Here is a 13,614-nt window from a genome sequence, read left to right on the forward strand (position 1 = left end):
GTACATTTTTATTCAGCTAAAACAAAAGATCATCTATTCCAGGACATGAAATACTATTATAACTAATTCAATTTTAGGAAATAATTAATTAAATAATAATTTTGCCACATTTTTTGTTAGTCTAATTCCAAAAATGTTTCTTTTACATAATGTAAATATTAATTTATGTAACATGGATATATTTTTAAAATTAATTTCTCTATTAACTCCTTTGTCCTTTTATCATATATGAATGTATATACCTACTTACCTACATATACATATATATACAAAGAGAGAGAGAGAAAGACATATGTATACACAGACACACACACATATATATATATATATTATAAATACATGGGAGGACAAAGATAATTTTTATAAAATATAGATTTTTTTCTGGTCCTCAATGTTTCTTTTATTTTAAAATAGTAGTAACTTATCATTAATTCTTTTTTATAATAGTCCAAATTTAGTATTTTCCCCAATATTCCCCCTACCCACTTCCCAGTTCTATTATGATGCCCAACTACATAAGAGTAGAAAATACAGTGAAGTTGATATCATGAAGTTAACTTCCTACCTGTGTATTCTTAGGCAAATCACTTAACTTCTTTGGAACTTATTTTGTATAAGTGTAAAATAAAGGGAATAAAATTGTTTATCCAAAAGGGTCCCTTGGGGTTATAAATGATTTTTTTTTCCTGTAATCCTAGGTGTATAAAAAAGAGCAGGGGAAAAATGCTAAGACCAGTTAAATGTTAGCCCTACAATCTCAGAACAAACAGATTTGGCCAACTCAGTTACTCTGTATGTTCCTAGGAAAAGTGGTTGGTTTTCTATAAAATTATCTCACAGAGTTATAGAAACTCAGAATAACCAAATTTGGTCTCATTAGGCACAGACTTTTAGCTAGCCTTCAGTTAGCTTTCTATAAATTGTGAGACTTTGATGAGATGCCTCCTAAGGTTTCTTTGAGAGAGAAAAAAAGAGAGGGAAGGAGGGAGGGAGAGAGGAAGAGAGGGGGAGAAAGGGGGGGAGAGAGAGAGAAGAAGGAAAGAAAGTGTGGAAGGAGGAATGGAGGGAAGGAAGAGAGGGGGGTAAGGAGGGAGAAACCTGATGCATATACATATACATGCCTTTATATGTATGTATAAATGTACAGAGAGGAGAGAGAGCCTATCTATCTATCTATCTACAGGAAATAGAGAGCTAGAGACAGATATATATATATATATATATATATATATATATATATATATATAACACATAACATTTATAGTTATTGATAAAACATCAACCCTGAACATGTTGTATTGTTATAATGGTCAAGACAAGAACCTTTAGTAGAAAAATTCTTGGGAAATTGAACTTGTCATTACAGCATTAAATGGGGGAACTTCTGTACATTTCCATCTTTCCATTATTATTAAGGATGGTCTTAAACTTTTGACAGCTGTTATTACTAAGTCATTGCAGGGGACAGAGAAGGGGAACCATGCTATTCCTAAATTATGTTTTATACACATTTAATTGATGGCAGCTAAATGGCAGAGTAGATAGAGCACTAGGCCTAGAGTCAGGAAGACCTAAGTCATTTTAATCTTTTTGACTCAATTTCTTAATTTATAAAATTAAATGAAGAAGGATATGGTAAATCATTCCAGTATCTTTGCCAAAAAATCCCAAATGGTGCCATGGAGTCAGACAAAACTGAACAACAAAAACAAGAAGAAATTGATGGTTTTGTGTCTGAGTTTACTTATCAAGAAATTGGAATAGAAAAAAAAAAGGGTTCCAAATTATATGACCCATTTGGAGCAAAGTTTTCAAGGTAATTCCAGGATGTTATAAGACAAATGGAAGAAAATGGAATTCTCACTATCAGGATGCTCCTAAAACCCATGAAATCTAACAAAGAGTCAGAAAAATTACTTTATTATTTATTTTTATTAAAGCTTTTTAATTTTCAAATCATATGCATGGATAATTTTTCAACATTAACCCTTGCAAAACCTTTATTCCAATTTCTCCCCTTCCCTCCACTCCCTCCCCTAGGTGGCAAGTAATCCAATATATGTTAAACATGGTAAAAAAAAAAATGCTAAATCCAATATATACATACACATTTATACAATTATGCTGCACAAGAAAAATCAAATCAAAAAGAAAAAAATGAGAAAGAAAATAAAATAGAAGCAAACAAACAACAAAAAAATCCTATATTATGATCCATACTCAGTTCCCACAGTCCTCTCTCTGGATGTAGATGGCTCTCTTCATCACAAGATCATTGGAACTGGTCTGGATCATCTTGTTGAAAAGAGCCAAATCCATCAAAACTAATCATTATATCTTATTATTGCTGTGTACAATGATCTGGTTCTGCTCATTTTATTTAGCATCAGTTCATTCATGTAAGTCTCTCTGGGCCTCTTTGAAATCATGCTGTTGACCATTTCTTATAGAACAATAATATTCTATAACATTCACATACCATAACTTAATCAGCCACTCTCCAATTGATGGGAAACCACTCAGTTTCCAGTTTCCTGCCACTACAAAAAGGGCTGCCACATTTTTGCACATATGGGTCCCTTTCTTTAAGATCTCTTTGGGATATAAACCCAGTAGAAACACTGCTGGATTAAAGGGTATGTACAGTTAGATAGCCCTTTGGGCATAGTTCCAAATTGCTCTCCAGAATGGTTGCACAAATTCACAATTCTACCAACAATGCATTTGTGTCCCAGTTTTCCCACATCCCCTCCAACATTTATCATTTTCTTTCTCTATCATCTTAGCCAATTTGAGAGGTATGTAATCATACCTTAGATTTTAATTTCTCTGATCAATAGTGATTTAGAGCACCTTTTTATATAACTAGAAAGAATTTTAATTTCTTCATCTGAAAATTGCCTGTTCAAATCCTTTGACCATTTATCAGTTGGAGAATGGCTTGAATTCTTAAAAGTTTGAGTCAATTCTCTAAAATAGTTTAGAAATGAGACCCTTATCAGAACTTTTGAATGTAAAAATGTTTTCCCAGTTTATTGCTTCCCTTCTAATCTTGTCTGCATCAGTTTTATTTGTACAAAAACTTTTTAACTTAATATAACTAAAATTATCTTTTTTTGTTGTTGTTGTTCAATAATGAATTCTAGTTCTTCTTTGGCCACAAATTCCTTTCTTCTCCACATATCTGAAAGGTAAACTATGCTTTGTTCTAATTTCCTTATAATATCACTCTTTATGTCTAAATCATGAACCCATTTTGACCTTATCTTGATAAATGGAATTAGTGTGGGTCAATGCCTAATTTCTACCATACTATTTTCCAATTTTCCTAGAAGCTTTTGGCAAATAGTGAGTTTTTATCCCAAAAGCTGGGATCTTTAGATTTGTCAAACATTAGATTACTATAGTCATTTACTATTTTGACAAATTACTTTAATCCTTCATTGGATATATAAGATATTGCATCAAATGCATTGCCCATTGATCGAATAGACAAAATGATTTAAGACAAAAATAAAATTAATACTGATCTAGCCTAAATTCTAAGACTTACTTCTTACCTTTTGATGAAAGAATGCCATGCTAAAAATACTAGTAAATTAAATCCTATTTATCTAAATTCTATTTTAACATGTGGTCTGAAGCTGTTACTTTATATGGAAATGAGTTGCAATTTATTTCTCAAACTTAGAAAAAATGAGAGTTACTCCCTATTAATATGAATTCCTAAGTTTACCAAAAGGATAGACAATCATCACATAGAATTTTTAGGAAGATACATTTTCCTCTGAATATTCTTGTGAATCTTGGCAGGCAAGTGCCAATGTATACAATTTAAAGGTGAGATTTACACAGCTTTCTTGACACTAACCTATCTAACCCAAATTGTGTTGCATAGGAAAATGGTTAGTTTTCTAAAAGAGCATTTGAGTCATATTATTTCTGGCCAGGTTTCCCTTCCTCTTACAAAAACTAGGTATTGATTGGAAAAATAAAGGACTTTATAAAATTACCCATTCTTGTTTAATATTTGAACAGCATAACCAATAGGCATAAACTAGATTTTATTACCTTGTAACCCAATTCTGTACATCATCTAGAACAGTCATGAATCTTCAGTTGCATAATAAATTTTTATGAATGAGAAATACATACACACAGAGAGTACTTATGTTTATATATATATATATATATATATATATATATATATATACTTCAATACTATCCCCCAAATTATACTTTATTTTTCTCTTTGTAAACACAATTGTTCACATATTGTTTTCTCCATTAGATTCCTTGAGTGTAGTAACTTTTTTTTTTAAATTGCTTTTGCTTTTTTTAAAACCCAAGAGCTTATCACAATTCCTCAAACATATTTAGTACTTATCAAATATTACATGATTGAATAACTGCAGTTTTCAATACTAGTGTTTATGCTAAAAGAAGAAAAAAATGATTGAATTTGATGAATAAAATATACAAAGGAGATATCTAAAAGTCTCAGGGGTTTTAATTATTTTCCTATGTTATGTGACATTTTAGGAAGCATCATTTGGGACTGCATATCTTGAAATAGCATTTACTACTGTAGAGGGACAATAATCCTAGTGTGTACATCATCCTTTATCCAAATGTTTGACATAAAACCATAAAACTCTACTGCTTAGCCAACTGTTTACTATAAAACCATAAACTCCTGTGCCATGCTCTTCATTTGAGTGTTTTAGCAACTAATTTATGCTCAGCTGTTACCTAAAAGCCTGTATAGTTAATCTATATATAGATTTTTGTTGGGAACCTTTGATTTATGATATATACTTTTTAAAGACAGATTTTAGGCTTAATAAAGTATCATTCATGAAAAACTATGGTAAAAATGGTGTTTCTGCAATGAAAAGAACAAACATTTTTACCTGGAAGAGGGAAAAATGAAAACTTGTAAAGTTCTGGTTAAAAATCAATAACTTCTGTTCTCAGTCAGATTTACATTTCAATTCTATAAGAGAAAATAGCATAGAGAGCAAGAGAGTGAGAGAGAGAGAGACTGAAACTGAGACTTAAGATTGTATATCCCATATAACATGAATCCCAGCCACCCACATCAATCTATGTGCACAAAAAATTGGTTCCTAGCTTAATAACCATTAGTCATAGAATATGGAGATATTTGTATTCCATTAGTTGTTTTATCACTGGGAACAAAACCTTAGGGATCAATTACTCATATTTTTTTCATTCTACAAGAAGAAAAAACTAACAAATGAACATCTGGCATATGCATATATTAGTGTGGCTGTGTGTATATATATATGTGTGTATGTCTAGAGAGAATGGCTCTGTGCTGCATGTAATAATTATGACACTATCCATTGCCACTGTACTTATAAATGGCTGCTACAACATATTACTTCTCTCCTTATATTCTTAATAGATTAAATTGATTTTTATTAAATTGTCTTTGCCATTGGTAATATATGGAAATATGTGAGCATCAGTAATAGATGGAAAATATTCATATAAAATGGATACTAGGAAAAATATGACTAAATTTCTTTGTTTAGTGTTTTGTAGGGTCTTAAATTTATACCTCAAAAGTATCTTCATGAAAACCATCTAGTTCAACCCTTTCCCTATACACATATGGAACAAATGGTTCTGGGGCCTAAATGACTTGCCCATAATGACACAGGTAGTAAATGTCAGAGATAGATTTTGAACCCAAATGTCATGAATATTCAATGGCATTATCAACTGCTGGAATAATAGAAATGGGAAATTTCAGAGTTGGAAGGCACAATACATTCCATTAACGCAGCTAGTCAATATATTTTTGTATATACTCTCAAGCACATGCTATTGCCTCCAATAGAGTTTAACCTCCCTGAAAAGAAAGACTTCTTTCTTTCTTTCTTTCTTCTTCTTCTTCTTCTTTTTTTTTTTTTTTTTGCATCTCTTGTGTTTATCACAGTACCTGTAGGACAGTGAGTTCTCAGTAAAAGCTTGATGATAAATTGAACTAGAGGGGAAAAAAAATGAGTGCCCATGGTCACACAAGTAAACCCAACCCCAACTTTTCTGTAAGGAACAGTTAACTTTCATTTCTCTAACATCTTCATGTCACTGTAATAAGGAGATTAGAGGGAAGGGTTTGATAAAAGTTAATGATATTAAAGTACATGAGAAAAATGAAGGAAGAGAAGGGAACAGAAGGGAACATCAAGATTTGCAGTGTTCATGTTTACAATGGAAATCCAATCCTGCCCCAATATGGAGACTAGGGTATGGCTAAGAACAGAATCTCATAGAAGCAACAGACTAGGACATCTACCAGTATATATTCTGCCACTGGTTGGGGATCTTTATCATAAGAAAACTAGAGAGATTTCTATTTCATTCATTGATAACATTTCCCTAAGTATTGCTCATGCACAAAAAACACTATGAGGAATTGCAGAGATATTTTAAATGATAATTGTTGCCAGATTCTTAGGTCAATTTTACTGCATAAGTAGCTTCCTTTATAGTGTAAGCAGCTCTTTAAAAGATACCCTTAATCAATTAAAGAAGAGGCACAAAAAATTGAGCCACTTATAGCAGCATAGTAGCCTAAAAGAGGAAGGTAATTGTCCTGCCATGCTCTGCCAAGATCAAAGGATATGTGGAATATTTCATTCATTTATGGCTACCATATTGTAGAAAGAAGGTTAAAAAAATTAGAATGGGTCTAGGACAGAGCAACCAGGATAGTGAGGAAAATGAAGAGAGTGTCATATAAAGAAATGTTGATGGATTTGGGAGTGTTTACCTGGTGAAAAATAAGATCCAATAGAAGTATGGTAGCAAATACCTGAATGACTCTTGCAGAGGAGAGATTATCCTTATTCTAGTAAGGGAAGAACCAGGAGCAATGTATAGAAATTGAAAAACATCAAATTTGTTTTGATCTAAGGGAGTATTCCCAAAATTTAGAGGTCTTAAGAATGAAGCAGGGCATGCATTGGGATATAGTTAGTTTCTCCTCATCAGAATTCTAGAACACTTCAAGCAGAGACTAAATGATTATTTTCCATGGATTTTGTTAGGAGACTTCTATACAGGTATTGGCTGGCCTTAAGAATCTTAACTCTGGAACCAGATAGGACCTATGGAGTCAAGTCACTTAACCTCCCTTGGCCTCAATTTCCTAATCTGTAGAATGAAGGATTCTCTAAGTTTGTGATCCTGTGATCCCTTCAATCATCAACCTAAGGTCATTATGTGACTTAATGTGAAGAATTCAAAGACAAACTCTTTTTTTCTATGATACCAAATAATGAATCCAAAAAAACCAATTAATGATTTCTTTTAAAAATGACAATTTATGAAGATATTTAATTTAAATTAGTGCTTTCACTGATTAGTGATGGATTTTTATTAAGAATAATAATTCTCTGCCCTTTGCTAAATTCATTTTCCAGTGTTCATAGTAGAGAATAGTAGAGCTAGTCTCATTCTCATTCATAACCTAAACAATCCAAAGTTATGGTGATAGCTCATTTTGCTGAATCTAAATCTTGAAGATCATAAACTTAAATCATAGTATCATAGAGTATTGTAAATAAAAAGAACACTTTCTGACCCACTCCAGACATGCAAACTCTGTCCTTTCACTTCCCCACTTCTCTGACAGCCGCCTGAACTGTAATTCCTAGATCCCTATGTGATGATTGTCAGTTTTTTGCGTAATGTTACAGGAGACTCAGGTTTTCATACCATTTTCAACCAGTTTTATCACCTTGCAGCCCAGTTCCCTTTGAAACTTCCTTTTATATGCTATCTTTCCCTGTAAGAATGCTTGTTGCAACCTTTTTTTTTTTTTTTTTTTTTTTTAAATCGTAAAACTACTTATGGCAGCGTCTGGCAAGTAGCAAGTAGCAAGTATTTAATAATGATTCTTTCTATGTATGTGTATGTATTCTATCTATCTATCTATCTATTTATCTGTTTAAACATATAGTCCAAACACTTCATTTTGTATATTATATAGAGATAAGGAAATGAAGTTTTAGAAAGGTGAACTTATTTGTATAAGGTCAAGTAAGAAGTTAGTGGTAAAGCTCAGATTCTGAGGCAGATCTTCTTAGCTCCCAAATGAACATTTTGTTATCAACTAGGTTAAAGTGGAAAGAGAAGAGGGAGACTAGGACCGTCTCAACTCCCATTCCTTTGCCTTTGCCTATAGGTATAAACCGTGCTAAAATAAGCCATACATTAAAAGAAAAAAAATTATTATTTACTGTATTGTTAATAAAGGAAAAAGGATGGGTGGAGATAAGTATTAAGTGCTTGTTATATGCAAGGTAATATACCAATTGCTTTACAAATTTTATCTCATTTCATTATCAAAACAAATCTATGAGATAGGTCCTATTATTATTCTCATTTTACAGTTGTAGATAATGAAGCATACAGAGGAGAATTAATTTGCCTATGATTACAGAGCTAGGAAGTGTTTGAGGTCACATTTGAATTCAGGTCTTCTTAACTCCAGATCCATAGTTCTTTCCATGGCCATTTCTTATCTTTTTGCCTTAATTTTACTTTTTCTCCCATAAAAGTCATGTTGTATACTTAATTTTCTTTAAATTTTGAAGTGTACTAATTGTACTCATTATTTGAGTTTTTATTTTTTAAAGGATGTTTGATGTAGGTGGACAGCGATCAGAGAGAAAGAAATGGATTCACTGCTTTGAAGGAGTTACATGTATTATATTCTGTGCAGCACTAAGTGCTTATGATATGGTCCTGGTGGAAGATGAGGAAGTGGTGAGTCCACATATAAAATATGGTTTAATTTGATCAGAATTTTAAATAAAGAAATAATTCTGTATCACAATGGTATGATATATATTAGATTTCTTTACCCAGTGTTGATCTTTAAAAGATTAACATTCTTTTGATCTCCTTGTTTATTATACCAAAGTAAGTAAGATTCTTTGTAGAAAATGGATTATGTCTATTTACTATTCTTATCATCTTTATTTAACAGAACCGAATGCATGAAAGCCTTCACCTGTTCAACAGCATCTGTAATCACAAGTACTTTGCTACTACTTCCATTGTCCTATTTCTCAACAAAAAGGATCTCTTTCAAGAAAAAGTAGCTAAGGTTCATCTTAGTATCTGTTTTCCAGAATACACTGGTAAGATTTGTTATCCAAATCCTATAGCCATTCATTCAATATCCACGCATCTAGATTCCTTGAATATATCTTAATATGTATAAATCTTTGTGTTAATAGTGATTCTCAAAGTGATGTTGTTTTTCATATGTACAAGCATAAGAAGAAAAAGTGAATTTCATACCAGCTTATGTTTTTATACTGTATATCACGGCTTCTTAAACTTTTTTCCACTCATGACTCCTTTTTGCATTGGGAAATTTTACACAATCATGGACATAAAATAGGCATACAAATATACATTTACCGATAATAAATCATAGTTTCATGACCCCACAATCAGTTATGAAACTCCTTATTGGTTTATGACCCATAACTTAAGAAGCCAGGTTGTATACAATGAAAAAAAAAACCTGCTATTGAATGAACAAGAAAATAAGACTTCTGAGTCATTGATACTGAGAAAGTGGAAATATTAATTTTCATACTACTATATATACAGCATTGAAACACTTTTTAGTGTGGAAAAGGCTAAGGAATATCCTGCATTATAACTATCTTTCTCTAAAGGAATCTTTAAATATCAGACATTTTGGGGTTCTCTGAAAAGAAAACTGATTTACCAGAGGGTAGTATATTTCTAATTCTATATATGTGTCTTTAAAACTCTACATTTTCCAATATTTATTCTGAATAAGTTGATAATTAAACAAACAAACAAAAAATCCATAAATAGTCTTTGTTTTCAGAGGCTCAAGTTCACCATAATCTTACAAGTGAGGGAAAGATGTTTCACTATTGTTCAGTCCTTTTCAGTCATGTTGAAGTCTTTGTGATCTCATTTGGGGTTTCCTTCCAAAACAATTGAAATTTCTGCAGCTCATTTTACAGATGAGGAAACTGAGGCTAATTGGGTTAAATGACTAACACAGGATCACACAACAAATGCCTGGGGCCAGATTTGAGCTCAAAAGCATGAGTCTCATTTCAAGTCCAGTCCTCTACCACTGTGCCACCTAAATGGCAAATCACTGAATGTGATTTGCCTCAGTTTACTTATCTATAAAGTGAGTTGGGAAGAGAACAAACAATTTCAATAAATTTGCCAAGAAAATTTTATATGGGGTCATGAAGAAGGTAATATGATCATGATTAAAATTCAAATATTATTTCAGTAGCCTCTGCTCTAAATCTGGGTAAGCATAGATATCATAGTGAACAAGGCAATTTATCTCAAAGATATTTGTTAATTTGTGATTAAAAATTACTTTAATCATTGAAATCATTAAATTGCAAAGAACATTTATTACATAAGAATAATTTGCTAAGTACCAGGAGAATATTTTGCTTTCAACAAACCTATGTAGAAATATCTTGGAATGATAGATTTAAGCATGGAAGGGACCTTAGAGAAAACTGAATCCAACTCTTTTATTTTAGAGATTTGGAAGTTTAGGCAGAAAATAGTCATTGACTTTCCCAGGTACAGTACATACACATTCAGTGAATAAGTCAGAGGTGACACTTGAACATCAGTCATCCTTATTCAGAAGTCATGTTGTCTGGGAAAGGCATAAAAATTAAATAGCAACTTTAGAACTATATAGTTCATATAATTAAACAATCATGATTATAATTGCTCATTGATGGCTTGTTTGAAAAATGTTATAGATATTTTCTACCAAGTCAGCAAAGATGAAAAAAAATACCATTCCCAGAGGCAAATCCCAGTAGCCTTATCCTATTTTGTATTAAGTTTCTGCTAAATAAAATTTGACTTTTAAAGACAAATAAAATAAGTTTCTTGGACTATTTTAAAGGAAATCAGATTTCCTGACAAATAAACCTTATGCATTGCTACTCGACTAATATTTTAAAATAGCATTTTCACAGTCATTCATCTACTCAAAAACCTAAAGTGGCTTCTTATTGCCAATCCCATTAAGTTCTGTTTAATCTGTCTCCCTGTTTAGTTAAGTTCTGTTTAAACAGATTGTTCCCTCCCAAATCATCTAACTTGGTCTGTAATTACACTCCAAGATATTCTATTTTACTCAGACCAGTCTTTTCACTGCTCCCTGTAGTTATTTTGCCCTTTTTCATGTTGTTTTCATTTGCTGCTAATGCCTACCCAATAGATACCCAAATTCTGCACATCCTTTAAAATCCATTTTAATCCTCATCTCTTACTTAAACCCCTTATGTTTATTTTGGCCTCATCCATTTTTCTCCTCCTATGAATTACTACAGCTTGTATCTTCCAAACAACACTTTTTAGCATGTGATCACATACTGCCATATAGTGTTCATTTGTTTTTGAGTGTATTAGTTTTTCTTTCATCCATATAGAAAATGATTAATCAATGACAACCTTTCCAAGGCTTAGTTAAATCATGGCCACTGAAGATGGTGCACATCTGGTATATTTTGATCACTATACATGCCAACAGCAAGATTTAATTTTAAAAAGGGATTTTATTAAAGAAAAGGATGTTTGATGGCATTATTTATAATTTTGAGTGTGAAATAACTATTAGCTCTTTCTTTGAAGTCCTCAGTATTTGAAGTTTTTCATATCCAATGTGTTGATTATTCCTGTCTTTTTCAATTTAGGACCAAATACATTTGAAGATGCAGGGAACTATATCAAGAACCAGTTCCTAGACCTGAATTTAAAAAAGGAAGATAAGGAGATCTATTCCCACATGACCTGTGCTACTGACACCCAAAATGTCAAGTTTGTATTTGATGCAGTGACAGATATAATCATCAAAGAAAACTTGAAAGACTGTGGGCTCTTTTAATTGCTGCTTCTAAATGTGCTTTGCTTATGTGATTTTTTTCATGGGATAAAGGAAGATATGCTGTGTGCTCTGATGTATTCTGGACAAGTTTTAACTGACTTACAATAAGAGTTAGAATGATTTTGCATGGGCTTGGTGCCCAAATGCTGAAACATGCAATCTCTTGCTCAAGCACTACCTGTATTGTTTTTGGCATCATAAATAACTGAACTTACTATGGTGTCTAATAAGAATGTAGGGAAGTGTGTGACTTCATTTAATGCCTTAGGTTTCATAGAGCTTAGCTCCTGAAATATCTTTGAACTCTAAAATAGGACACATTGATGACATTTAAAAATAGCCTTTTGTGTTGTGAACTAGATTCTTTAAGCAGAGAAATTATGGGAAATGCAGGGCACTAGAACACTCTTTAAAGGTCAATTTTTTTTAACTGTCAATTTTGATTAGAAATTAAATTGAGAGATTTTATTCAGAATTGAATGAGAATTATTTGAGACTAGTTTGGCCAATTTCACATAACACAAATATTTGGAATATATATATATATATATATATATATATATATATATGTATACATATATATATTATCACTTTAATTTTAAATGTATATATATATATATATGCATTTGCATGTGTGTGTGTGTGCATTTGTGTGTGTGTGTGTGTATTATATATATATATATATATATATATATATATATATATATATAATTATGTAGAACATGAACCCAACATTTTTATTTTGATTTTTTTCATCATTTGAATAATACATGATTTCATCAGTATGGCTAAGTCTAATGTGGATACAGAAAACAACCTCTTCTAAGTTCTTTAAGTTGTCCATGGGCAACAACAAACAAACAAATTCCTAATGAGTAACATTCTGATGATGGGACTCTATACTTAGCAAGATTAGTCTTCTGATGATAAGCACTATTTATCTCTGAGCCCTTGCTTTGAGGTATTAATAGAACATTATCTGGATTTGTGTAAGCAAGCCAGCATACTCAGGACATGTTCTACTTAGTCTTATTACTATACTCAAAATCTTTCCCGCTTAATATGATTTTCCAGAGTTATATACTACTGAAGTAGTCTCTAAAAATCCAGAGTCTTCTACAGGTTATTATGAGGCTTGAGAGTAGGATTTTAGTTGAGTCTTTTTTTTTTCTCCTTGTAAGACATTAATTTTGTTTTTTTTTTTTGTTTTTATTTTTTTATTTTTTTTAATTAAATAACTTTTTATTGACAGAACCCATGCTAGGGTAATTTTTTACATTATCCCTTGCACTCACTTCTGTTCCGATTTTTCCCCTCCCTCCCTCCACCCTCTCCCCAAGATGGCAAGCAGTCCTATACATGTTAAATAGATTGCAGTAGATCTTGGATACAATATATGTGTGCAGAACTGAACAGTTTTCTTGTTGCTCAGGGAGAATTGGATTTAGAAGGTATAAATAACCTGGGAGGAAGAACAAAAATGCAAGCAGTTTACATTCATTTCCTAGTGTTCTTTCTTTGGGTGTAGCTGCTTCTGTCCATCCTTGATCAATTGAAACTAAGTTAGATCTTGTAAGACATTAATTTTGAATTTTCAATTGGATCTTATATGATGCACATAATATATTCAGTTCCGATCCTCTGTGATC

At 31.9% G+C, this 13,614-nt stretch overlaps 1 protein-coding gene across 1 annotated transcript in view; it reads left to right on the forward strand.

The window, feature by feature from the left end:
* The window catches only part of GNAT3 (G protein subunit alpha transducin 3), a 92,034-nt gene extending 79,542 nt beyond the window's left edge, over nt 1-12,492 (forward strand). Inside the window, exons 6-8 of the mRNA XM_031938677.1 lie at nt 8,676-8,805; nt 9,029-9,182; nt 11,775-12,492. Coding sequence (XP_031794537.1) covers nt 8,676-8,805; nt 9,029-9,182; nt 11,775-11,965 — 475 coding nt within the window. The 3' untranslated portion in view covers nt 11,966-12,492. The remainder of the gene's footprint in view (nt 1-8,675; nt 8,806-9,028; nt 9,183-11,774) is intronic.
* The last annotated feature ends 1,122 nt before the right edge of the window (nt 12,493-13,614 follow it).

Source organism: Sarcophilus harrisii, chromosome 5 (genome assembly GCF_902635505.1).
Source record: "Sarcophilus harrisii chromosome 5, mSarHar1.11, whole genome shotgun sequence".
In the NCBI taxonomy this organism is placed as follows: domain Eukaryota; kingdom Metazoa; phylum Chordata; class Mammalia; order Dasyuromorphia; family Dasyuridae; genus Sarcophilus; species Sarcophilus harrisii.